Below are 25,492 nucleotides of genomic sequence, written 5' to 3' on the forward strand. Positions count from 1 at the left end.
ATCATACAGGTTTTAAGTGCGCAATTCTGTAACACATCATCCGTATATTGCATTGTGGGCTCACCACCCTAAGTCAAGTGTCTTTCCATCAGCATGTCTTTGACCCCCTTTACCCTCCTCTACCTCCTCCCACCCCCTTCTGCTCTGATAACCCCCGTATTGTTGTATTTGTCAGCAAGTGTTTTTCTCTTATTTGTTCATTTTTTGCTTTCAGTTTTATATCCCACATATGAGTGAAATCATATGGTTCTGGACTTTTTCCATCTGACTTATTTCACTTATTTAGTCTAAAGATCCATCTGTCTTGTAGCAAATGGCAGGATTTTATTTCTTCCCATGGCTGAGTAGCACTCTATTGTACATATGTCCCACGTCTCCTGTATGCAGTCATCTACTGAAGGACACTTCCGTTGTCAAACGTCTTTCCTTGTTGACATCCAGACCCCAGGTAGACCCCATTGGTCTCTCCGTCCATTCTTATGCCAGTGCCACCCTGCACTGGTTAGTTTGCCTTTGTAGGAAATTTGTGAATCCACCACCTTTGTTCTTTTTCAAGATGATTTTGGTCATTCTGGGTATATATATATCAGGTAAATTCTAAAACCAGATTATCAATTTCTACAAAAACAAGCCAGCGAGGATTTTGACAGGGATTGTATTGACTCTGCAGGTCAAGTTCAGGTGTATTGCTGTCTTAACAATATTAAGTCTTCCAACATATAAACATGGTGATTTTTTCCATTTATTTAGATCCTCTTTAATTGTTTTCAACAATGTTTTGTAGTTTGCAGTGTACAACTCCTGCACTTTTTGCAAAGTTTATTCCTAAATATTGTATTCCCTTTGATAATATTGTAAATGGAGTTGCTTTCTTAATTTCACTTTCAGAATACTCATTTCTAATAAGTAGAAATACAAGTGATTTCTTATATTGATTTTATATCATGCAACCTTATGGAACTCCAATATTACTTTTAATTTTTTGTGGATTCCTTGGGGTTCCCTATACACGAGATCCTGACATCTGCAAAGAGAGATTTCTCTGCAGACTGCAGATTTCAGTTTTAAAAACTTGGGCTGTACAAGCAGGTGTAAAAAAAACTGAAGAAGCTGAGAAGTTGTATATTTTTTGATGATTCACATTTTAGCTGAGTTCTGTGGATTGTGTAATCATGTGTCATTTCTGGTCTTGAAAGTAAATAAATATATTTAATTGTAATATTCAACGCTAAAAGAAATTTTTGGTAACTGATTGCTCAGAGACAGAAAGTTATTATTATATTTTGTTACTTAGAAAACAGTTTGGACACTTTGCCTCCTTGCACAACCAAAAGAAGGACAACAACAAATTTAAAAACAAATTATAACCAGAACTGCCAGAAAATCAAACTGTGTGGAAGTCTGACAACCAAGGAGTTAAGAAACATTCATCCAGACCAGGAGGAGGGGCAGAGATGGGCATTCAGGGAGGAGAGGATGTGCAGCAAGGCAACAGCTGGAGGACTTGGCAGGCAAGATGGTGGCTGGCAGACCAGGCGCTCCCACATTTGCGTGTGAGATATACTGTGCAACACAGGGTTCCAGCACAGGAAAAGAAGCCTCAAAACCTCTAGCTATAAAATCCAGTGGGGTTTGTGGCAGCAGGAGAAACTCCCAGCCTCACAGGAGAGTTCGTTGGAGAGACCCACAGGGTTCTAGAAGGCACACGAACCCACAGACCCAAGAATCAGCACCAGAAGAGCCCAATTTGTTTGTGGGCAGTGGGGGAAGTGACTGAAAGCAAAACAAGAGCCCAGCAAGCAGCACGGTTCCCTCTTGGACCCCTCCCCCACATACAGAGCCGCAATGCAGCTAAGTGGATTGTCCCACCATGGCAAATACCTAAGGCTCTGCCACTTACAACATAACAGCTGTGCAAAGACAAAGAAATATGGTCCAAATGAAAGAACAGATCAAAACTCCAAAAATAGAAATAAGTGACAAAAAGATAGCCAACCTATCAGATGCACAGTTCAAAACACTGGTAATCAGGATGCTCGCAGAAATGGCTGAGTATGGTCGCAAAATAGAGGAAAAAGGGAAGGCTATGCAAAGTGAAATAAAGAAAAATATACAGGGAACCAATAGTGAAGGGAAGGAAACTGGGACTCAAATCAACAGTTTGGACCAGAAGGAAGAAATAAACATTCAAGCAGAACAAGAATTCAAAAAAATGAGGAGAGACTTAGGAAGCTCCAGGGCAACTTTAAACATTCTGACATCCGAATCACGGGGGTGCCATAAGGAGAAGGGGAACAGCAAGAAGTTGAAAAATTACTTGAAAAAATAATGAAGGAGAATCCCCCAATCTGGCAAATGAAATGGACTTCCAGGAAGTCCAAAGAAATTGGAACCAAGGAAGCACACACCAAGGCACATCATAAGTACATTACCCAAGATTAAAGAGAAGGAAAGAGCCCTGGCTGGTGTAGCTCAGTGAATTGAGCGCGGGACTGTGAACCAAAAGGTCACCAGTTCAATTCCTAGTCAGGGCACACATCTGGGTTGTGGGCCAGGTCCCCAGTAGGGGGCATGCAAGAGACAACCACACATTGATGTTTCTCTCTCTTCCTCCCTTCCCCTCTCTCTAACAAATAAATAAGTAAATAAATAAATAAATAAAAGGAGAGAATCTTAAAAGCAGCAAGAGAAAAGGAGACAGTTACCTACAAAGGAGTTCCCATAAGACTATCAGCTGATTTCTCTAAAGAAACCTTAAAGGCAAGGAGGGGCTGAAAGAAGTATTTGAAGTCATGAAAGGCAAGGACCTACATCCAAGTTTAGTCTATCCAGCAAAGCTAACATTTAGAATGGAAGGGCAGTTAAAGTGCTTCCCAGATAAGGTCAAGTTAAAGGAGTTCATCATCACCAAGCCCTTATTATGTGAAATGTTAAAAGGACTTATCTAAGAAATAGAAGATCAAACTACGAACAGTAAAATGACAACAAATTCACAACTATCAACAACTATTTGGTTTTTTGTACCTAAAAACCAAAACAAACTCAGCAAAAAACTAGAATAGGAACAGAATCACGGAAATGGAGATCACATGGAGGTTTACCAGTAAGAAGGGGGAGGGGGGAAAGTGGGGAAAGGTACAGGAAATAAGAAGCATAAATGGTAGGTACAGAATAGACAGGGGGAGGTCAAGAATAGTATAGGAAATGGAGAAGCCAAGGAACTTACACGTATGACCCATGGACATGAACTAAGGGGGCTGGAATGCTGGTAGGAGGAGAGGTGCAGGGCAGGGGGGAATAAAAGGGAGATAAAAATGGGACCTCTGTAATAACGTAATTAATAAAATATACTTTAAAAAAGAAAATTTTATGTGTGCCTATTAGGTAAAATTCAAAGAAAGATTCCTCATTTCAGAAAGAATGGTTTATTCATTGAGATTTATTAATATTTCTTCAACATCACCTTTTTCTTAACTAATTATATGAACTTGAAAAAACTAAACTTTGGAACTAAAATTAGACCTACCATCATTTTGTTCTTTTGTTAAAATAGAAACAGCCTCCTCATCATCACCATGAGTGACATTCAAAATACCAAATGCCAAATTAAAAAGAAAGAGTAAAAATCAATCATACTTGCTTACTACTTTTTTTTCTTTTCTAGAGCAAAATTACCAGGGCCTTTAGGGTGTTAATGCTAAGACTTCATTGATATTTAGATAAGACTGAAAGGACTGTAACATTTTCTCAACCTGGCTAAGCTTGACTTCTCCGTTCTAAATCTTCAAACTCCCATCTTATACGATCCTGTGCTTCCCCTACTTTCAGAAAGATTAGAAAACCCATCGGAGCCCGGTACTTACACATAGCATTGCCCTACCAATTCATTTGCAACCATTCATTTGTGCAGAAAGAGTTGCTTGCCTTGTGCTCAAGGACTGGGTACAAAGGGAGGATTAAGTCAAAGTCTTTGCCCTCAAGGAGTTCACACCTTAGAGTAAGTCATTTCTAATGAATGAGATATATTGGAGACATATTTAAAAAGTTGCTAAGAGCCCTGCCTGGTGTGGCTCAGTGGATTGAGTGCCAACCTGCGAACCAAAGGGTCACCTGTTCAATTCCCAGTCAGGGCGCATGCCTGGATTGCGGGCCAGGTCCCCAGTGGGAGGTGCACGAGAGGCAACCACACATTGATGTGTCTCTCCCTTTCTTTCTGTCTCCCTTCCCCCGTCTTTAAAAATAAATAAATAAAATCTTTTTAAAAAAATGTTGTAAGAGGTTTCAGAAGAGGTTTCATTTGAGGACTTACACATGAAAAAAGTAAGTGCAAGCTCATGTCAGGCCCAGAAAGCAGAGTCGCAGGTTGATTATCCTGCTGTAGCACAGGTCTGGATGAGGCCAAGACAGGAGAGGAGCCTGGAGAAATGCACAGGGAATAGAGGAGGAAGCATCTTACATCCCAGGACAGCCCCTTGTTTTAGCATCCTGTTTGCCAGGCTCAAACATCATCCTGGTGAAATCTGGAAGAAGACATAGTGGACTACGAAATTTAAAGTTAGGAAGCCTTCCCAGGGAGCCACTGAAAGCACAAGAGATGACAAGGGTCTCTGCTAACTCAGTGTCAGCGAAGCCACAGTCGTCTTCATGCCTCTTCTACACTCCATGTGTCCACTAACTTTTCCAGACTCAGCAGTTTTGAATTAGTTTTGAAAGCTTCTTGACATAAAAATAATCATGGAAATGCACAAACATTTAGATACAAGGTTACTTATTTGCAGTCTTTCTATAATGGTGAAAAACTGAAAACAACTTAGTGTCCAAAAATAAGGTATTGTTTACATAAATGAGGGTACATCCATACAATGAGATGTAATAGTTTATAAAAATAGTGTTTAAATAAATAGTGTTTGAAGTCATGAAAAGACATTCAGGATATATTTAGTTAAATGAAAATCAATTCATAAAAGTATACATGGAGTAAAAATCTAAATTTTGTCATATGTATATATAACATATATAGACTCGAAGGACATACACATAAAATATTGTTAGCAGTTATTTTAAATGTTGACATTATGTGATATTTTTCTTTCTTTTTGTCATTTCTATTTATAGTTTTCTATAATGAGCATGTATTATTTTTGAATCTGAAAAAAGTTATTAATTTTCAGGATATAAGAAAAATTTTGAGTTCAAGGTATGAAAAATTGTCCCAACTTAGATGACCACTGACTGCGTATGTAGCACTGTCATTGGTAGAAGCGAGTTTGGGTGGTGTGGCAAGGAGAAGAATTTTCTGAGACCCGCAAGGGAGGATGGGGCTTTGTGGTGAACTTTATTGATGATGAAAATTAAGGGGGTTCCCCTCCCGACCCCCCAGTGAGCCATCTTGGTCTGTCCCAGTGTGGGAAAATCCCCAGCCTGTCTTCAGTGGGGCCGGGATGAAGGCCACTGCCCAGAGTTTCTGCTCCGTGTTCAAGTCCAGTCCAGTCCAGCATCCGGCTAGTTCAGCGTGTGTTTCAGGCTGCAGGGCATTGCTGTGCTGCGGTGTGCATGCTCCCTGCTGGAGCCTGCGTGTAGAGTCCACGCAGCCATGGCCACGGGCTGCTAGGGCCACATTCAAGGTGTGAATGCACAGTGAGAGCTCAGATCATGATTGAGAGAGAGAGAGAGAGAGAGAGAGAGAGAGCTTCTTTGTTCCACTGGGATTAGTTGTCTTGAGTTTAGAAAAGACCAGCTTTTTCAAAATGGCCAGTAAACTTCCCAAGATTTCACAGGCTTTGGGTGGGTTTACAATCCCTAGTTAGACTGACAGGCCTCTGCATTGCAGCACCTCCCCCAGGACCCCCCAGTAACTGAGTCCCAGAGTGGGAAGGGAGGTGTGGTAATCCCTTTGGTAGAGCCCAAAGCAGTGGTGCCCTGGGGTGTGAAAAGCTGTAGGTTCCTGTGGAAGCAAAGATGCTTATGTTTCCCAGTTTATGAAACTCAATGTCTAGTTCCTTTTGCTCCCCTTTCCTGTATTAATATTTGGCAAAACACTGACGGTAACAACACTGCTACTGACTCTTCACTAGCAAACTTTCCCAACCTTGCCTTCTTCCGTATATGCCACATAGCTCCCACACACCCAGCCAAGGGTGCATGGAGTGAAGTAAGAATGGCCACATGATCATTATTAATTATTTTATCACTCAAATCTGTGTATTATATGCCAGACACTAGGCTGGAAATGTTTACATCTTTTTGCTTCTTTAACTTTTGTAATGAGACCGACCCTGGGAGTTTAAATATTATCCCCATTTGCAGATTAAGGAGTCTGCGGCTGAAAGAACTTCAGTGAAGCATTAATGATTTGAACTTAGATTCCAAGGTTCATGCTTAAAGAGCAATGCAACAGTTTCAATTTATGGGTTTTTAATCATTGTTTTTATTTTTATTTTTTAAAAGAATAGAAAAGTGTAGTAAATTTGCTTGTTTCATACACACAGAAAAGTCAGATATCATTACATAAATTCAAATATTTTTTATGCAATCACTCAAAAGGGAGAGCAACACTTCACCTAGTGATAGAGGTGCTGTCAAGTAGGGAAACCAATCACTTCTCCCACCAAAAATGTTCTCTACGTTTTAAGATTTTCTCTCTGCTTGAGAGTGAAATTCATTTATCATCTTTGTGGGCCTGTACCTGGTACCTTTTACACTTATTACATTTCTTCCCTACGTGATTTCCTTTGGGAAATTTTACTATGGATGGTTACAATACCTATCCATTTCTTTCCACTTTTAGAAATTAGTGACTGCATTTTTGTTACATTTAACTTTCCAAGAGCTTTGAATTTAAGTCACAATTTAACTTTCCTAGCACTCCAAATCTTTTTTTTTTTAAATTTTATCCTCTCATTCTGTCAAGTGATCCAGGAAGACGTTAGTACTGTATATAATTTATTTGAAGATAAAGAGAAGAAGAGAAACAGCAAATGATTGATGAAATACCATTACTCTTGGAATTTAAAAGTGATAGAATCTGGAGTTCCAAAGAAACTGGAGGCCAGTGAAATTACACAACTGGTTCCTTATTTGTTATGCAAATGAGTAAGAACTATTTTTTTCCTTTTTCTTCTTAATTAGAAGTCCCCTAGAATACTAAATTTGTGGGCAAATGGAATCAGCAAAATTAAATAAGAAAAATCAACTTGAGGAATGAGGTTAAGCTCGCATTTATGATTAAGCCAAGGTCATCAAATTTGTGACCGTTGTGCTTATAACACCCCGGGAGGGAAGGCCGGACCAAAGGTCTTAGACTCACAACATTTCAGATCCAGAGAGAATTGAACATTAGACTTCTCACTCCTCACCCTGTCAGGTTGGATGCGTTCACTAATACAGACAGCTCTGAACGAATTATGGGTATTTTTTACAGAATAACAAAGAAAGAATTATAATTGGAAAAGCTCTGAAAGATCAGATCTGTTTACATTTTGAACTAATTTTCTTTTTAATAATTCTTGGTGCTTATTTTTCTGTTCTGGTTTCAAGCACTTCAAGATAAGCAGCTGCCACCATTTCCCATTGAAACGTAATTCCATAATCCAATAGTTTCCAAAGGACATCTTCCTGGACTACAGGCAAAATGATCAGTTGTTCTATTTTATTCTTTGACTCCCATTTCCGTTCCTTATTGGGTACTCAGAGGGGCCGGGCTTGAAGTCTTGCTGTTCTCAGTGGCCAAGGTACTGCTACGGGATCAGCCAGATCTGAGAATAAGAGCCCATGGCCACAGGCTGGAAAGTCAGTCCCATCTGCCTAAATCCCACTCCTAAAACCCGACACATAGCTCCAACTACCAGGAAAATAAATGCTTAGTTTTGAGTTATCTCAGTACTCAGATGTAGTGCTCTTGTATCTTTTTTAAGCTGTTTTTTTTTTTCTTCCCACGTGTTGGTCATTAGGAGCAGTGATGCAGAATTGAACAGTTTCTACAGAGAGTTGTTTATGTTCTCTTGCTGAAATTGATGTGTGACCCTGGCCCATAATATTTATCCATGTTTTCCTTTTTACTTAATTGTAATTAGCATGCTGTTTATTGCATTCCTTTTACCTTTCCTTAAGAATTTGCTTTTTCCTTCAATTGTTTGCATTGATATCTTTTGAATTTCCTCTCTCTTATTTATTTTCTGGCATAAATAATAATTGGTGCTACAGTGGGAGCTTGATAAAGCTTTTTATTATGTTCTCTTTTGTCCAACAGCAATCGTGAGACATAAAAAATGTTTAAACAGTGTGTCCAGAGTTACACAACAGGAGGGAAACAAAGCTCTTAGTAAGAATTCGTGTTCTTAGTCTTCCACAATCTGTTTTTATTAAAGGCTCAAGTCTCTTAATATTTCCATTAATTTTTTTCTCTAAATGTTTTAGACTTTTTCCTGTACCTTCATTTGAATTTTCACTTACAGTCTTATATTTGTGTTATTTTTAAAATGTCTTCTTGAGTCTATCCTCATTGCTTACTCTCTTGGTTCATGGGCGCTGTGGAGCAAACTCAGGTTCTCTCAGTTCAGTAAAGAGTTATTTTTGTCCTCCAGATCATTAGTCAGTGATGCTAGTTAAAAACTTAATATCCCCATATATCAAAAGATCACCCCTTCTCAAGATTGTTCAGTAAGTTGTGTTAGAATTATTGGTAATTTATTTGGGGGTAAAAAAAAACACCTAGGTGACTCTCACCTTTATCATATCCCAAAATAAATTACAAATATATTAAAAAATTAACTTTTAAAAATCTTAACTTCCAGGAGACATTAACTGGTATAAGAACCAACATAAGAAAAGATAAATATGTTTAAATAAATATAAATGTAACTTTTAAAAATCCTTAGTATTTTAAGACAATAATAAATTGCATATTTGCAATGGATAAGTTTGAAAATAATTAATATCTTATATAATGGTAATCAATAATAAATATATTAATGTCATAATAGAACCATTAAGGAAGAGCAAGGACAATTCTCAAAGATAATGAGCAACAAATGAACAAGAATATGAAAATGTATTTCTCACCAAAGAAAGAAAAATTAAAACAATAAACCGCTACCATTACCGCCTATAAAATAGCAAAATTCAAGTCATTTTGAATGCTAATGAAGTTTATATGACTAAGTGATTTTACTTCCTTTTTTAAAACTTCTGGATTATACAAATTTCTTATAATAAGCATGCTGTTTTTATAATGAAAAAGTAACCCTTTAAAATCTATATGGATGTGCAGTTAATCTCTTCTCTCCAAGCACAAGACATGGCTAAGTTTCCAAATTTTTAAGTCGATTTTACTGATACAATTTCCTAATTCCACCGTATTTCAATAAACCTAAATATTGTTTGCTCCTTGAAAGTAAGAATTAACAAAACCAGAGATTTTTCCAAGGTAATGACACCCCGTGGTAACATTTCACGGCAGGATAGGAGAGTACTTGACAAGGGCCGCCACAGGGAAAATGCTCTCTCTAAGGTCAACAGCCAGTGCAAGTTTAACCTCATAACTGAACTTGGAGACTTTGTCTGAGGTGTTGAGGTGAAGTGCTCTGGAATTGTTTAGGGTTCAGGGGAAATGGATTTGTCACAATAAAGGGAAATCGGAAGATAAATAGGTAATGAAGAAGGATGTATTTTTCTTTAGTAACAGATGTGTAGATTCTATCCATTGTTTTTCAAATGTTAAAGCTAATAGTGTAAACAATTTCAAGTTTATGTGAAGATCTCTTAAAATAGGTCCCTGAGAGAAACAGAAGGTGAGAGTTATGTAGAACTTTATTCATTTTTAGTGAAATTTAATGATAGACATGGCTTTTCATAAGCTACTTACTTACACTATCTGGTTAGTCCTTGTAACAACTCCCTGAAGTAAGTACACTTAATTACTGATCTTACAAAAGAGGAGGAAATGGAGATGCAGCAAGGCTGAATAGCCTGCCCAAAGGCCTGCCACAGCAACGTGGGAGAGGCAGCCCAGACAAACATGACTGTAAAGACCCAATTCTCACCCCTGAATTTTGTGTTGCTTCCACAGTGTACCTCAGAAATACTGACCTTCCCCCCAACAACTGACTTCACGGAGGGAGCTGTGTAGTCTCACATAACCTGCCCACCGTCCCCTCGCTTTTGGGTGACAAAGCAGACAGAGCCTGGGTTTTAAGGTCAAAGCTGGATGAAATGTTGCTCTTCTATTGTGTTCCTAAATTAGTGATTTCTTCACCTGAGCAACGGGTGAAGGTAATACCTCAGCTGTGGCGAAGATTGAAACACCACATGTGAAATGCTTAGAGCAGTGCTTGGCAAATAACTGGTGTTTAATAAATATTAGTTTCCTTTCTTTCTTCTCTTGCCAGACAAAAGTCATTCTTCCTTTAGTAAGTTAGTTTGCCTGAAAATGCTTTCATAGTTTTTTCTCAGTTTATCATGGAACCCTTAGGAAATTTACTCGCTAGATCAGATGGACCTTAGGCCTGGGACCCCCCTTTCAATCCCAGGTTTGGGCTGGGTATGCAGTGGGAAGCCAAAATAGAGGTGGCTATAACCTGATGTTCTGAATTCTCTCTTGTCAGGGTTTGGGCAGACTTTTTCTAGTCTTACAGTTTCTGTGATTCTTGCCTCTCTCTTATCTCTCCTACATAACCTATTCCCTCAATTCCAAAAACTGCTTATACGCTATTTCTCAAAGATGTCTTATCATTTCCTGTTCCCACACTTTTTCCCCTGCCAGACTCTCTGTCAGAAATAACCCTCGACCCAAAATGTGCCCCCTGTGCTTTTCCTTTCAAGGCCCAGCGCAAACGCCTCCTCCTTCATACATGAGCACTCTGAATGGACAAGACCTCACCTCCTACTACAGCACTGTGGCCCCGGGTGTCACTCAGCTGGCAGATTGCAGGCACTTTTGACTTTTGGAACTGAAGGTTGACAGAATAGAATAATGGTTTAAAGTGGCGTGCGATTAACAACCCCCTCAGCAGCCTCTCCCAACTCCTCACTAAAATACCCGTGAAACCAGAAAAAGCCAGGTTCTCACAAATCCCCTAAAAACTAAAACCAATAAACAACCTATTATCAGAATCAGGAAGGAATTTCTGCCAATTTAAAGGCCAGGAGAATTGGATTGAGAAACTTTAAATACTGCTTTCCCATTAACAATGGATTAAAATTCTCAACCTGAAAGCAGAGCCAGTCTTTGCTCCTCTTCAACTGTTTACCTTTTGCCCAGAAATAAGGAGCCCCATCACTCACCACCACCAACACACACACACACACACCCCAAAAGTGAAAGGGGGCAAACATCCCTCCCTCCGGCAGGTGATATTTTATGGGTGTCCAGAATGCTGTCCAATACTCTCTAGTGCAGTGATCCAAAGGAGTAAAAAATAATGATGGGGGGAAAAGGTTTTTCGAAAACATGCCATAAAAAAACAGGTATGTTAATATTAATCTTTTAAAAAGTCCTATGTGAGGCCAGACATAAAATTAATGAGAAAATATTTAATATTGACAAAAATATACAGTGAAGATATAATTATGAATCTCTCCAAGGAATACAATATCTAAAATATATAAAGTAAAAACTAATAGAAATATAAGGAGAAAAACAAACACAATTATTGTGAAAGACTCACATACATAACTCAGGATTTGGCAAATGCACTAGGAAAAAAGTAACTGCAAATACTTACTTAAATAACCATCAAGTAAAAGCAGGGATTAAAAACACAACTACAAACCATTTAGAAATTTTAAAAAATAATAATACATCAAATTATAGAATGGCACCAAAGCTGCAATCAGAGGCAGACACATAAGAAGGAACTGATATGTTTTTGTTTAATGAGATTTTTTTTGTTATGTGTTCTAATAATTTTCTATCATTTAAAAGTAAGCTCTAGCCTCTTGAATATTTTCATTTTTTATTTCTTAAAGATTTTATTAATTTATTTTTAGAGAGAGGGGAAGGGAGGGAGAAAGAGAGGGAGAGAAACATCAATGTGTGGTTTGCCTCTCACACGTTCCCTAGTGCGGTCTTTACCCACAACCCAGGCATGGGCCCTGACTGGGAATCGAACCAGCAACCCTTTGGTTCATAGGCCCACACTCAATCCACTGAGCCATGCCAGCAAGGGCTGAATATTTTCTGATGTAGTACTCTATAATAAGCATGTAATATGTCATTCACAGGAAATAATCTGCCAGACCTACTATCTACTCTTACTCTATTCCCATTTGTCCTGCCCTATTTTAATTTACCCTGCTCTGCTTTTCCTTGGGACCCCAACCCCTTGGCACCAGATGTAATCACCTGACACACCTAAGGCTCCTTTCAATTGAACAATTCTTGTTAATGTGATCTCTGACATTGACCCTCAGTCTATTTTATAGCTTCTCCTGGGTTACACACAGCTAATGTTTCTGGTAAGAGGCATTCACATTTTGTGTTCAGCACACAAGGGTCCTCTACAAGCTGGCAAAGTCCTATCTTGCCTCCCAACCAAAGGAGGGAAATTATAGAGGGAAGACACATCGTCACTCAGGATCTCTACGGCCCCTTATAGGCTTATCACAGAGTTAAATAAACACATGCATACATGTGCAAATAGAGACACACATGCGTGCATATATACATACATGCATAAATGGAGGATGCAGACACAATCTTTTAGGGATTGACTTAAAGTTACAAAAATACATACATTTTTAAACCTTTAAATTCTTTTTCAGTAGCAATGACTTGAACTAAAATAAAGGGATTTTTCCCTTCCAAGCTTTCCACGTCCAGTAAAATCAAGACTACAGAATATTTGTGTCAAAAATATCAGGTGGTTATATGATTTGTAAATAGGACTCTCAGACATACATATAACTAGTGCTGGTTTTGTGTTATACCTGATTCCTCGATTCAAATGCAATATTCACCTTTCCTAAAATTTTCATTTACTATGACTAGCCATCCTATTATTTCTGTAACAAACATATCAGTTAATAAATTATAGTGCATTTTCTCAATTCAGAGTTATTTCCAACAATGAAATTATCAGTTCCCTGTAAAGAAACTATGGATAGTTGCTATACTCAACTATGGTACCATAGAGCAAAAGGTATTTGGTCCTTCTTTCTGTAAAAGTACTCACTGAATTGTGTATAGGTACAGAAAGACAGCTTTGTGCAATCAAAATAATTCATGCGGTATTTAAACTTAATAACATTCTTCTCCAATGTAGACGAGGGTCCAATGTGTCTCTGACTTTGGACATGAGTAGCCTGGGGAATGTTGAACCCTTTGTGGCTATACCAACCCCACGGGAGAAGGTGGCAATGGAGTATCTGCAGTCAGCCAGCCGAATTCTCACAAGATCACAGCTGAGGGACATCGTGGCAAATTCACATTTACTCCAAAGTGAATTCATGGTGAGCCAGTTGTTTATTATTCACCCTTCATTAGGTATTTTGATAAGCTAGGCACCAGGTGCGCACACTAAAATGGCACGACCCTCCACCGAACAATCAACAGACGGTTGCTGTTCACAAGGTTAAGTGCAAGGGTTTTAGATCCACCCTGCAGCTCATCAACTATCGCTGTGAGCAAATTAGGGTGGGATAAGTGACTTGAGACAGACTGTGTAGGAGATGACCAGACAAAGGAATGGCAAGGGCAGCTGGGCAGAGAAGAGCATTCCAGGATGAAGCAACGGTCTTGCCGTCACTGTGTGGGGGAGGCAGGGATGGTACCCTAGTTTTCTACCTTGAGCAACACGGTGCTCTTTAATGAACTAAGGAACACGGGAGAAGAACAAATGTGGGCTAAAAATAATTGTGAGTTTCAACTAAAAATGATGGTGACTCATCAGTATTGCCAGGGATAACTTAATTCATGAAAACACATTTCTACTCACAGATCGTGTAGACAGATTAGACTTTCTTTGATCTAATTGTTGACCAAGGGGGAATATTCTTTTTATAGATCATTTAAATCAGTGTACATCTTAAATCAGTTGTACATCTTAAGCCATAATTGTTGAGAGTAATAAATTGATCATTCTGTGTTAGTTCAGATGTTTGCAACGACCCTAATAGTGAAAGATCCAGCAGTGGGTTAGATTCACTATTAGTCTCACTGATGATTATCAAGTGTTTAAAGTAAAATACAAAGTGAAGTTTTTCAAAGCAGAGTGTGTAGTGTCGTATTTTTATATACAAAGAAAATCAGGCTTAGAGAGATAAAGCATCCAGTCAGTGATAACACAACTCGCCAAAGGCATATCCATTATTCTTTTCTAGAATCACAGAGAGTCTTTGTTCTTTAAGATAAGCCCTTCCTATAAAGGAAAGATGGAGCCCTGGCTGGTATAGCTCAGTGGATTGAACGTGGGCTGCAAACCAAAGGGTCACCAGTTCAATTCCCAGTCAGGGCACATGCCTGGGTTGCAGGCCAGGTCTCCAGTTGGGACTACGTGAGAGGCAACCACACATTGATATTTCTCTCTCTCTCTTTCTCCCTCCCTTCCCCTCTCTCTAAAAATAAATAAATAAATAAACCTTAAAAAAAAAAAACCCAGAGCTAAAATTAGTTTAAAAAAAAAAAGGAAAAAGGAAAGATGGAGCCAACAAGGGGTATCAAAGAGAGACATAATGCTGGAAGATGACAAACTATCCATCAGAAAACAGGAAGCAGCAGGGGAGGCATAAAGATATCACCTGCTTCGTGGCTTTGCCAAAACAGGCTGTCCTTTTTGAAATCACCAGATGTGAACATGTGGTTTCTACTGACTATTCCACCATTTTGCTTATTTGGTGACTTGGACTGAGAATTTTCACATTTAGTTACAGCAGAGAGTAGGGATAAATATTATAAATTCTAGAATAATGCAAGTTTAAAAAATAATATTTTAAAAGTATACGACTCCTCTTTATAGGCCAAGTCTCAAACTCAGAAGATAGTCAGGCTTGCCTCAAGTTTTTAGCTTGACTGAAAAGTAGGGCAATTTGAACTAATTTATAGATACTTTCTTTCATTTCAATGAATATTTGGCTTTTGAGTTATATTTTCCAGTGGAGAACATCTAAGTAACAAAAATATTATTTTATGTGATCTAGAGATAAAGGTTATTTGATTTCACATTAACCTTATCTTAGCAGTCCTTTGTGGAATTTTAAGTTAGAGAACATAACACTTTGTATAATCAAATACTTAAATATTTGCTTCAACCCGTTTGAAAACAGGCTTCCTGGTGGTTTCTCCAGCCAGCTGCAAATGCTTGCCGCTTGGGTCCAAGGCATTCCCGCAGGGCCGCGTCTGCCTGATTGCCCTCTCTGGTTATTTAAGTCACACGGCGTATCTTCCAGCTCAATGAGAATATTTATAGTCTTGTTAAGTGAGAGAAAACAGTGTCTGGATGCCCTTCACTGAAAGCATTGCATCGACAACCACTATAGGAAGAGTACAATTATAGACCCTTCTTTAACACAAAAAGCATCATACTGTCATTACTTGAATCAATAAAAAAAAACCCTTTATATTTACCATTTTAGGGAGGGATGTTTTAATAATATTAAAAGAGTCACAATTAATGTTAAAAGAATTCATGATAGAGAAATTTTGGGTACTGAACTTACATAAAGATTTGAAGAAATTTGAATATACTGTTAAAATATCCATTTTCAGCTTCCTGTTTATATATATTTTCAGCAATTATGCAGCACAGGATTCTTAAAATCTAAGCCAAGTTTTGTATGATTTTTAAAGAACTACATATAAAATTATGCTTTCTAACACAGAAAACTGTTTCTTGGAATCAGCTTCCCAGGGTGCCGCCGACCTGTCTGTGAAAGGAAGGGTGGTGGCCGACCAGAGGGGGTGGTCTGTTATGTATAAAGACTTTGAGAGCAGTGGAGCTTCTGATCAGATGTCCCCTGTGAAGATTTTCTCTGTGGAAGCATTAGACGCACTAATTTGGTATCATTCATTTTTCCAGGAAATACCAATGAACTTTGTGGATCCCAAGGAAATTGACATTCCACGTCATGGAACTAAAAATCGCTATAAGACCATTTTGCCAAGTAAGTTTCTTGGATTAGCTAGTTTGTGTTGTAAAGCGCAAGCTTTCCCCCACTTACCCTTGCCTCCCCATTTCCCATCATCACGACTTCCACACTCGCACCAGACTTGGAGTTGCAAGCAAATACCAAGACTAATAATCCTTAAAATGGTCTAAGTATAAAAAACTTTATCTTGCATTACTCGTATCATAATGGTGAGCTCGCAGCTCTAGGAGACACATGGTTCTAAAATTGTATAGTGCCACACACTGTAGCCTATTTTCACTGAGGGTGTTAGTTCAGTGGGGGAAAGAATAGTCTTTTTAACAAATGGTATTGGGACAACAGGACATTCACATGCATAAAAGATAAAATTGGACCCTACCTCACACCATATACATACTAACTCAAAATGGATCAAGACCTAAAGGTAAAACCCAAAACTATAAAACTCTTGGTATAAAACAGGTGTAAATCTTCAGAGCCTTGAATTAGTCAATGGTTTCTTATATATGACGCCAAAAGTACAAACAACAAAAGGAAAAAGTAGATAAATTGACCGCCAAAATTAAAGTTTTGTGCTTTAAAGGACACTGCCAAAAATAAAAAGATGACTTACAAGATGGGAGAAAACATTTGTAAATTATATATCTAATGAGGAACTTCTACCTAGAATATATAAGAACTCTTACAACTCAATTATAAGAAAACCAAATAACCCAATTTAAAAAATAGGCAAAGAACTTTAATAGACATTCCCTGTAAAAGATATACAACTGGCCAATAAGCATTTGAAAAGATGCTTAACATCATTAGCCATCAGCGAATTCAAAACCACAGTGCGATGTCGCTTCACATCCACATGGTTATGATAAAAGAGGTAGACAATAGCAAGTGCTGGTAAGGATGTAGAGAAGTTGGAGCCTTCATACATTCTCAGTAGGGATGTAAAAAGTGCAGTTACTTCGGAAACATTTTGCTAGTTCCTCAAAAGGTAAAACCAAGAGTTAATGTAGGACTCAGACAACCTAATCCTGGGTATATACCCAAAAGAAGTGAAACTATATGTCCACACAAAAGCTGTACACAAATTTTTAACAGCCTCATTCATAATAGCCCCCAAAGTGGAAACAACCATACGTCCATCAACTGATGAATAGGAAAGTAAAATGCAGTACATTCACACAACAGAATATTTTCAGTAATAAGAAGGAATGAGGTGCTGATATGTGCTACCACCTGGATGAACCTTGAAAAATGTTCAGTGCAAGAATTCATCACAAATACCTTACATTATATAATTTCATTTATACGAAGTATCCACATAGACAAATCTATAGAGGCAGAAACTACGTTAGTGATTGCCTAGTGTTGGGAGACATGGGAAATGACTGCTAAAAGGTATAGAGTTGATTTTTTGGAATAAAGAAAATGTAACTCATGGACACAGACATGAGTGTGGTAACTGCCTGGGGTGGGGGGCCCTGGGGGCGGTAGGGAAGGATAGAGGGGAGGTCAATGGTGATGGAAGGAGACCTGACTGGGGTGGTGAACACACAGTACAGTGTACAGATGATGTGCTGTGGAGTTCTGCACCTGAGCCTGTATAATTCTGTTAACCAGTGCCACCCAATAAATTCAGTAAAAAAGGGGGGCAAGAAAAGAATGTTATAAAATTGAGTGTGGTGATGGTTGCAAACTCTGTGAATAAAAATAAAAATAAAAAATCAAAATTCGGACTATAAGACACACTTTTTTCCCCCAAATTTGGGAAGAAAATGGGGGTGTGTCTTACAGTCCGAATGTAGCTTGCCTGGCTCGCGGGGTGGGGGGGCGCAGTGGAGTGGGATCACAGGAGGCAGGAGCAAGACCACATTTTTTGCTTCAAAATTTTTTCCTTATTTTCCTCCTCTAAAACCTAGGTGCTTCTTATGGTCCAATGCATCTTACAGTCCAAAAAATACGGTAATTAATTCTTACTAGAGTGGCAAAACTACTTTGGAGAGGAAGTGGCATTTTAAATCACTAAACAAACAGATATAGTTGGGGTCTTGGCAAAATCCATAAACTTCCCATGGCAATAGATCTGGAAAGATAGAACCACAAAGATTTTTTTTTAAGTATTGACATTGAAAGAGTAGAGTCATAATTCAGTCCATTAATTCACTCATAATACAGCAAATTTTTAATATTTATGGTACTAGCAAGAACTATGGTATCTTTGGGCTTTCCTTTAGGTGGACTTGGAAACACACTGTTAAAGTCACTCTGCTACAGCATGTTTTCGACTGATCCCTACAGTTAATCTAAATACCCTAGGGCTAGTCACTGTGAAAGGCATCTTATAATTACATCTGGTTGAATGGGATAAAACTGGTGTGTGGCGGGACTGATGTCTTTTTCTGGGTTAAGATTTTTTTTAATTTAAAATTTACCAAACATAGGTAACTAGGGCATATACATCCATTCCAGTTATTATATTTACCCATCTAATCTCAGAAGGATTTGAAAATTATTAGGATCATTTCAAAGTTCAGCCTTCTCTATTTCCTGCGCAGACGATTCATAGTCCCGTGTCCGCTTTTCCATTCCCAGAAATGGGTGCATCTCTGGAGCCAGGGTACCTGTGCTGACAACTGATGCTGAAAATGATGGAGTTTCTGTTGAAAATGTCTGTAGTCTGAATATCACACCCGCGCCCTGTTGCACAAAACGTAATTTAGTAAATATGGCTTGGCCAAGCCGCACCATTGGTTGAAAATCATCAGAAAAAGACTAGAACAAATATGCAAAGTTGTTCTTTAAGGTTTGTTTTAGGCTGTAATATGAGATTCATTTGAAATATTACATAAAATAATTAGCAAATAATTAAGATTTTAAATGCTATGATATTTTTATTATTTTGACCTACAATACACTTTTTTAACACTCAGTATTATTTTGTATTGGTTTCAGGTGTACAGCATAGTGGTTAGACACTCACATACTTTACAAAGTGTTCCCCCGATATTTCCAGTACCCACCTGGCATCATGCATAGTTATTAGAATATTATTGACTATGGTCCCTCAGGGTACTTCACACCCTCATGACTATCCTGTAACTACCAACCTGTACTTCTCAATCCCCTCACCTTTTTCACCCAGCGCCCCCGACATTCTCCCCTCTGGCTGCCAACAGTCTGTTCTCTGTGCCTATGAGTCTCTGTCTGTTTTGCTTGTTCATTTATATTCAATAAAATTTTAAGTTTAGAAGCTTGCCAGCTTGTACATAATAGTGAGGTTATATGATTTTGAGGATGTTTTGCAGCAGAAATATGGACGGCCAAGAGCCAATTAAAGTATAGCTGCTTCCCTAAGGACAGTGCCGGCCTAGCTCAGAACAGTCTAACTGGTAGATTAAAGGGCTAAGGTCAAGTTTATATCAAATTACTATGCAATATAAACAAACATTAGTGATGAAAATATGTTCACATCTTAAATCACAAAAGCTTTGGAGAAAATCCTACCATATATTAATATGAAGTTATTTGTACAATGAAGTATAATAATGATAATAAATTTTATGCATATTTCTTCTATGCAATCCACTTTTTATACTAATGTAAAATAATGTAGATAAAATTAAAGAACCCTACTTGTTCTAGCCATCATTTCATATTTAAAAATTTAATGCCTGATAATGTTTCCTACTTAAATTATGTTTCTGTTTTATTATATTAAGTGCATAGAACAGAATAGATATGCAAATAAGTTAACTACCCATTAGGACAAGTTATGTGACTACAGCAAAATATTGGAATTAAACTTGGTCTCCTACCCTGGCGAAACATTTACAATTTAAGGCATGCTACTTAATCTTCCTATGTCATCTACTCTTTATTCCTTAAAACAGTGATAATGATACTACTCTACAGGACAATTGAGAGAATTAAATGACAGTAAGTGTGAAATTCTTAGGAGAGTTCCAAGTAATAGTAAGCCCTCAGCTAATGTTAATGTCTCCTTTTCCTCTCTAACAAAAACAATGAATCCATCATTAAGCCCAGAACCAATTTCAGAAAGTAGGGACACTATCTATACAGTAAAAAATTTACAGTTGGAAAAGAAACATATTCAAGAGCCTTGTTTTCTCTTTTAATTTTCGCATGAGTCTTAAAAACGTGCTTCTACGTCATCACTGTCTTCCATTGCCAAGACCAGCACTGCCCACTAAACCCTCTGCGATGATGGAGCTGCTTCAGATCTGCATCTGGGAGGCACCTGTGGCCACTGAATGCTTGAAGTATCATGAGTGCACCCAAGGAACTGATTTTTAAATTTTATTTTATTTTATTTTAAATAATTTAAATTTAATAAGCTACATGTGGCTAATGGCTGCCATATGAGGCAATGCAGAGCTAGAGTCTTCTCTCTCTCCTGTAGCAAATTTGAAGATGACTCCCAATTACCTTGAAGGTGTGGCCAATCCCTGACTCTCCTCCCGTTTCCCATTTATCTTAAATACATCTATGAAAGCAGTCCTATTCCTCTCAGCCCTGCCTTTGCCCTAGCAGTGATACACTTGTCCCTCATTAATCATTTCTTCTCTTGACTTTGAATTTCAAACACATTTCTTCCGGGAGAAGAAATCTTAAACACAGAAAATAACCTTTGATAAAATCTGATATGATACCAATCAAAATACCAGGATCCAGGCACCATTTTGTCTGTGAAATAGAAGACTTAAGATTGCCAGCAGGTATTTTAAAGAGACTAGGGTAGGAAATTTTACGTGGTCTATTTTCCGAATCTATATGTGTTCAATAATTTGTTGAGAGGAAAAAAATAAGAGGAAAGAGGGAAGAAGGGAGGAGAGGAAGAGAAGGAAGGGAGGAAGAAAAGAAGGAAAGAAGGGAAGGAAGGAGGGATAAAAAAGAACTAGAGAGAGAAATAAGAAAATAAAAAAGAACAGAAGAGAGGCAGGAAAAATGACCAGTGTTTAATTAATATTTGAAATTATTACTGATTCTTTCCAGAGGTATTATAAATGGTACAGTAAATATTTAGCATATTACCTAGAAATATCTGTTTCGATAAAAATTATAGTGAATTTGACTAATACATACACTTAAATGCATAACATGAAAAATTATAACAGTAGTGATGAAAATAATCACATTAAAATGTTGGTAATGGTAACATTTTTCATCTTTGGCTGTTTTATTAGTTCAAGATAACAGTTACAATGCTTTGTTTAGAAACCTTCATTTTCTCTTACTCAGTCATATATTGTATTGTTATTTTTTAAAAGATTTTATTTATTTATTTTTAGAGAGAGGGTAAGGGAGGGAGAGAGGGAAACATCAATGTGTGGTTGCCTCTTGAGCACCCCCTACTGGGGACCTGGCCCACAACTCAGGAACATGCCCTGACTGGGAATTGAACTGGTGACCCTTTGGTTTGCAGGCCAGCATTCAATCCACTGAGCCACACCAGCCAGGGCTGATTCTTTTTTTTTTTTTTTTTAATATGTGATTGAAAACCTTTAAGTACTTAGATATAGTATAAATTATTGATTTTTAACATGAACTTAATTTAGCTTGACAAAGACCTGTTCCTAAGTAGTTTATAGGGTCAAATAAATCATATACATTGCAGACATTATAAAAATTGAAGGAAATAGGCTTTTTCAACTCTGAATGATGTAGAGTCTTTGTGGAAACTTCTAACAATCAGTGGATACTGAAAAGGAATGGAAGTTTTCCTGTCCCCTTTGTTAAGAAAAGAAAAAAATATAGAAAGTCAAAAGCAGTATTTTACTCTTCTTAATAGAAATTAATTCTTATGAACCACACACCAAACAGAAATCACAAAAGATACAAAAATTAATTAACTATAGCTCTTGCACTCAAGGGGCCCACTGCAATCCATTGAGGGAACACAGAGATTTAAATATCTGAAATGCAAGACGGTGCATACTAAAAGGAGGCTCAGGGAGCCTGAACAAAGAAGGGAACACCTAATTCTCTGAGAAGTCCAGGAAAGGCTTCAGAGAGAGAGATTTCTTGAACTGAACTCTGAAGAATGAGGAAGGTTTTACCATGCAGAGAGGGCAGCGGAATAAAAAGCGTAAAATTTGCAAGAATGTGGAATATTTGAGATTTCCCTGGTCTGTGTAAAGGGAGCATATGGTGTGTGTGGGGCAGTGGCGAGGCTGCGGGGGGGGGGGGGGGGGGGGGGGGGGGCGGGGCGGGGGAGGCGGAGGCCTGCTGGGCCCGCTAAGGAGCAGGTTTCATCCTCTAGGTCTGCCCTGCTCAGCAGAGCAGCCGCTAGCCACATACAGCTATATCAATTTAAATTTAAATTAATTAAAAATAAAACTTTAGTTCTTCAGTTCGTACTAGCCCCATTTTAAATGCTCGGTTGCCACACGTGGCTAGCAGTTGTAATTAGGGACAGAACAGAGAGAGGCATTTCCATTATCACAGAAAGTTGTCTTGAGCACTGCTGCTCTAGGCTGTCTAAATTGCTAGTAAGTATTCACAATAAAATAGGTTCAATGGACAAGTAAGTTTTTAGGTAATACCTTCTTGGATATTCACAAAATACATGAGCAGAATAAAGACCTTGAGAAGTTCTGCAGTAAAAGGAATGTAGTTCAACTTTGCTTAATTCAGTGTTTGCTGTATTTATTTGATTACTGAACCTTCTTGTTTAAAGATGGTCTCATTTATACATCATATGACTACTTGTATGTGTTGCAGAAGAAATGACTACAGGTAGCACTCGGGAAATACCACTATGGCAATCAGGGTCCAGGGATGGCACTTGGGCGAGGGAATGCCGCGATCAAACAGGAAAACAGAGTGCTGTGACCTGGCACCCACGGGAAGAGAGAACTCCCCAAAGATATACGGTTGATGTTTTGAATGTCACAGAGGAGGGGACATGGGTTTAGTAACAAAATGGTCAGGAGTGGCATAAGCAAAAGCAGTGTCTGCATAGACTAGAGTTAAGATAGATTGGAGTGCACATGAGGACTGGACTGTAGGTGAGGAGGTAGGACCAATGGGATTTACCTGCCTGGAGAAGAAGAACAATAGAACAACTGCTAGAGAAGAGTGGATAAGACTGGCTTTTGGGAAAATGAAAGGGACCATTTACATCAATACCATAAACATTTATTGAATGACGTGTGTGTGTGTGTGTGTGTGTGTGTATGAGTGAGGACTGATAGCATTGTGACGGTCACGAACACAGAGAATTTAAAAATGTCCATTCTTGCCTTCAAGAGACTCAAGAGTATACCACGTTAAAGAAATTATAAAGGGATGAGTTGATCTTAATTCTTTCATGTAAATGTTGGTAAAAGTGACTACCATATTTCCACAATACCATGGTTCATGAAGAGCCTTTCAACTTGTTGATGGAAAGTGGTTTTAGACTTGAAGACACTATAATAATCTATTCAATATCAGATATTTCTGCTGTCAGTGAACACACACATGGTAAGTGAAGAAAGCTTCTTCCGAGCAGTAAGAGGGGGTTTGGGTCAGAGAAAACGCTTGCCATTGGGCAGGACAGAAGAGAGACAAGAGTGGGGAGATCTGGAGCAAACTCCAAACCCGAAGAACAAGAAAAAGAGCACAAATGAGAATCGAGGTCAGTAGTCACAAGCCCACAAAAACATGGCATGAAGGATAAACTCACCATCTCAGGCTTATGGGTGAGATTTACATCAGGAACGGGGGTCCAGATGGGCCCAAATGTCCCTCAATAAACACGAATGCATCAAAGGGCAGACGCACAGACGCTGCAACGACAAACGGGGACTCATGTCAGCTGGTCAGTATGCAAGTTACCAGTGTCACTAAGTTCTGGTCATTGGTGTTCGGGAAACTTTAGCAAGAGTGATATATTTAGTGTAGTTAACTAGGAAAACAGACTTTCATGTATTCTTTCTCATTTTCTTCATTAGATCCCCTGAGCAGAGTGTGTTTAAGACCAAAAAATGTAACTGATTCTTTGAGCACCTACATTAATGCTAATTATATTAGGGTAAGTAAATGAATATCAATTTCTTTCTCATGAGCATGTCAACTTACTATTTGGAATTTGGGGTTATATTTTTTTCCTTAGAATGGATTACTTTTGACTTGGTTACTAGCAAATTTTTGTTTGTTTGTTTGTTTAGTCATAGTCAACACTGGTGGTGGGTTTTTACAATGAGTCTTTCTTTCCTGTGCATCTGTGGCCACGGAGCCCCGTGTTGGGGGCTCAGGTGGAGACTGACAGCACTGTGACGGTCACTGCCGTTTGCTATGCTGACTCCTGGGGGGACAGCCAGGGGCCCTACTGTGTTGGAATGAATTAAGCTGCACTAGCAGAGCTATATTGTTCTGAAGATATTTTACTTCAATTTTCAGTGCAAGGCCTGAACTTCAAAGCCAATCTTTTGTATCTTTACTCAAACTAGGGCTACCGTGGCAGAGAGAAAGCGTTCATCGCCACGCAAGGCCCCATGATCAACACCGTGAATGATTTCTGGCAGATGGTTTGGCAGGAAGATAGTCCTGTGATTGTTATGATCACAAAACTCAAAGAAAAAAATGAGGTATGACCTTTACCCAAGTACTAAATGTTATATATTTTCTGTTGCTATAGAAGAGATACTGCATAAGCAAAATTGCCATGTACTTAATAACACATTTAAGATGGAAATTTTAAGACATTTAAGCAGTAGGTTGCTTTACGTTTCCCAAAATGGTAACTGGTGTTATTCTGTTAATGACAACTTTCTTTCAGATAAATCAATATATATTGAATACTCATTTCTCACATGTATCTACCTGTCTCAGTAAGGAAATGATGGACCACAAATTATCATCCTGATTTATAGGCAGTGGCATAAAAATTATTCATTTGTATCTCAAGTAATTTTTGTACCTACTACGTGACAAGTATTGTACAATTTTAGTTGTTGACAATATACCAGTGAACGAAACACACAAATATTCCTGCCTTTGGTAGATTTTAACTTTCTTGGGGGTGGTGAGGGGTGACAGACAAAACCAATAAACATAGTGAGTTCAAAAATATTAGACGGGGTCAATACTACAGACAAAAAGTGGGGGGTAGTGTGCTGAGCTGCAGGGGGTGCTGAGGAGGAAGACTGAGCTGAGTGGCACCCACACAGGGTGGGCAGGAGGAGCCTCACTAAGAACGTAAGATTTAAAGAAAAATGTAAAGAAAGTCACAAAAGCCAAGCGACTTTCTCAATATCTCTATAAAAAGAGTCCATGGATGAGACAAAATTAGATTCTATTTCCTTCTGAGGATCTAACTTACAAACAGAATACTCGTTCTGCATTTTGCATCATAAAAATAAAATTGTGTAATTCCCACAGGGTGCTGTCCCAGGTCCTGCTTACATTTCGG

The 25,492-nt window shown here is 38.3% G+C and overlaps 1 protein-coding gene across 4 annotated transcripts in view; it reads left to right on the plus strand.

Moving 5' to 3' along the window:
• Positions 1-25,492, plus strand: part of PTPRR (protein tyrosine phosphatase receptor type R) — a 237,516-nt gene that overhangs the window by 181,642 nt on the left and 30,382 nt on the right. For all 4 annotated transcript variants that reach the window (XM_045184745.2, XM_045184746.3, XM_045184747.3 and 1 more), the window contains 4 exons: positions 13,260-13,446; positions 16,011-16,095; positions 24,033-24,112; positions 24,531-24,668. In XM_045184745.2, coding sequence (XP_045040680.2) covers positions 13,260-13,446; positions 16,011-16,095; positions 24,033-24,112; positions 24,531-24,668 — 490 coding nt within the window. The remainder of the gene's footprint in view (positions 1-13,259; positions 13,447-16,010; positions 16,096-24,032; positions 24,113-24,530; positions 24,669-25,492) is intronic.

Source organism: Desmodus rotundus, chromosome 3 (assembly GCF_022682495.2).
Source record: "Desmodus rotundus isolate HL8 chromosome 3, HLdesRot8A.1, whole genome shotgun sequence".
Lineage (NCBI taxonomy): Eukaryota > Metazoa > Chordata > Mammalia > Chiroptera > Phyllostomidae > Desmodus > Desmodus rotundus.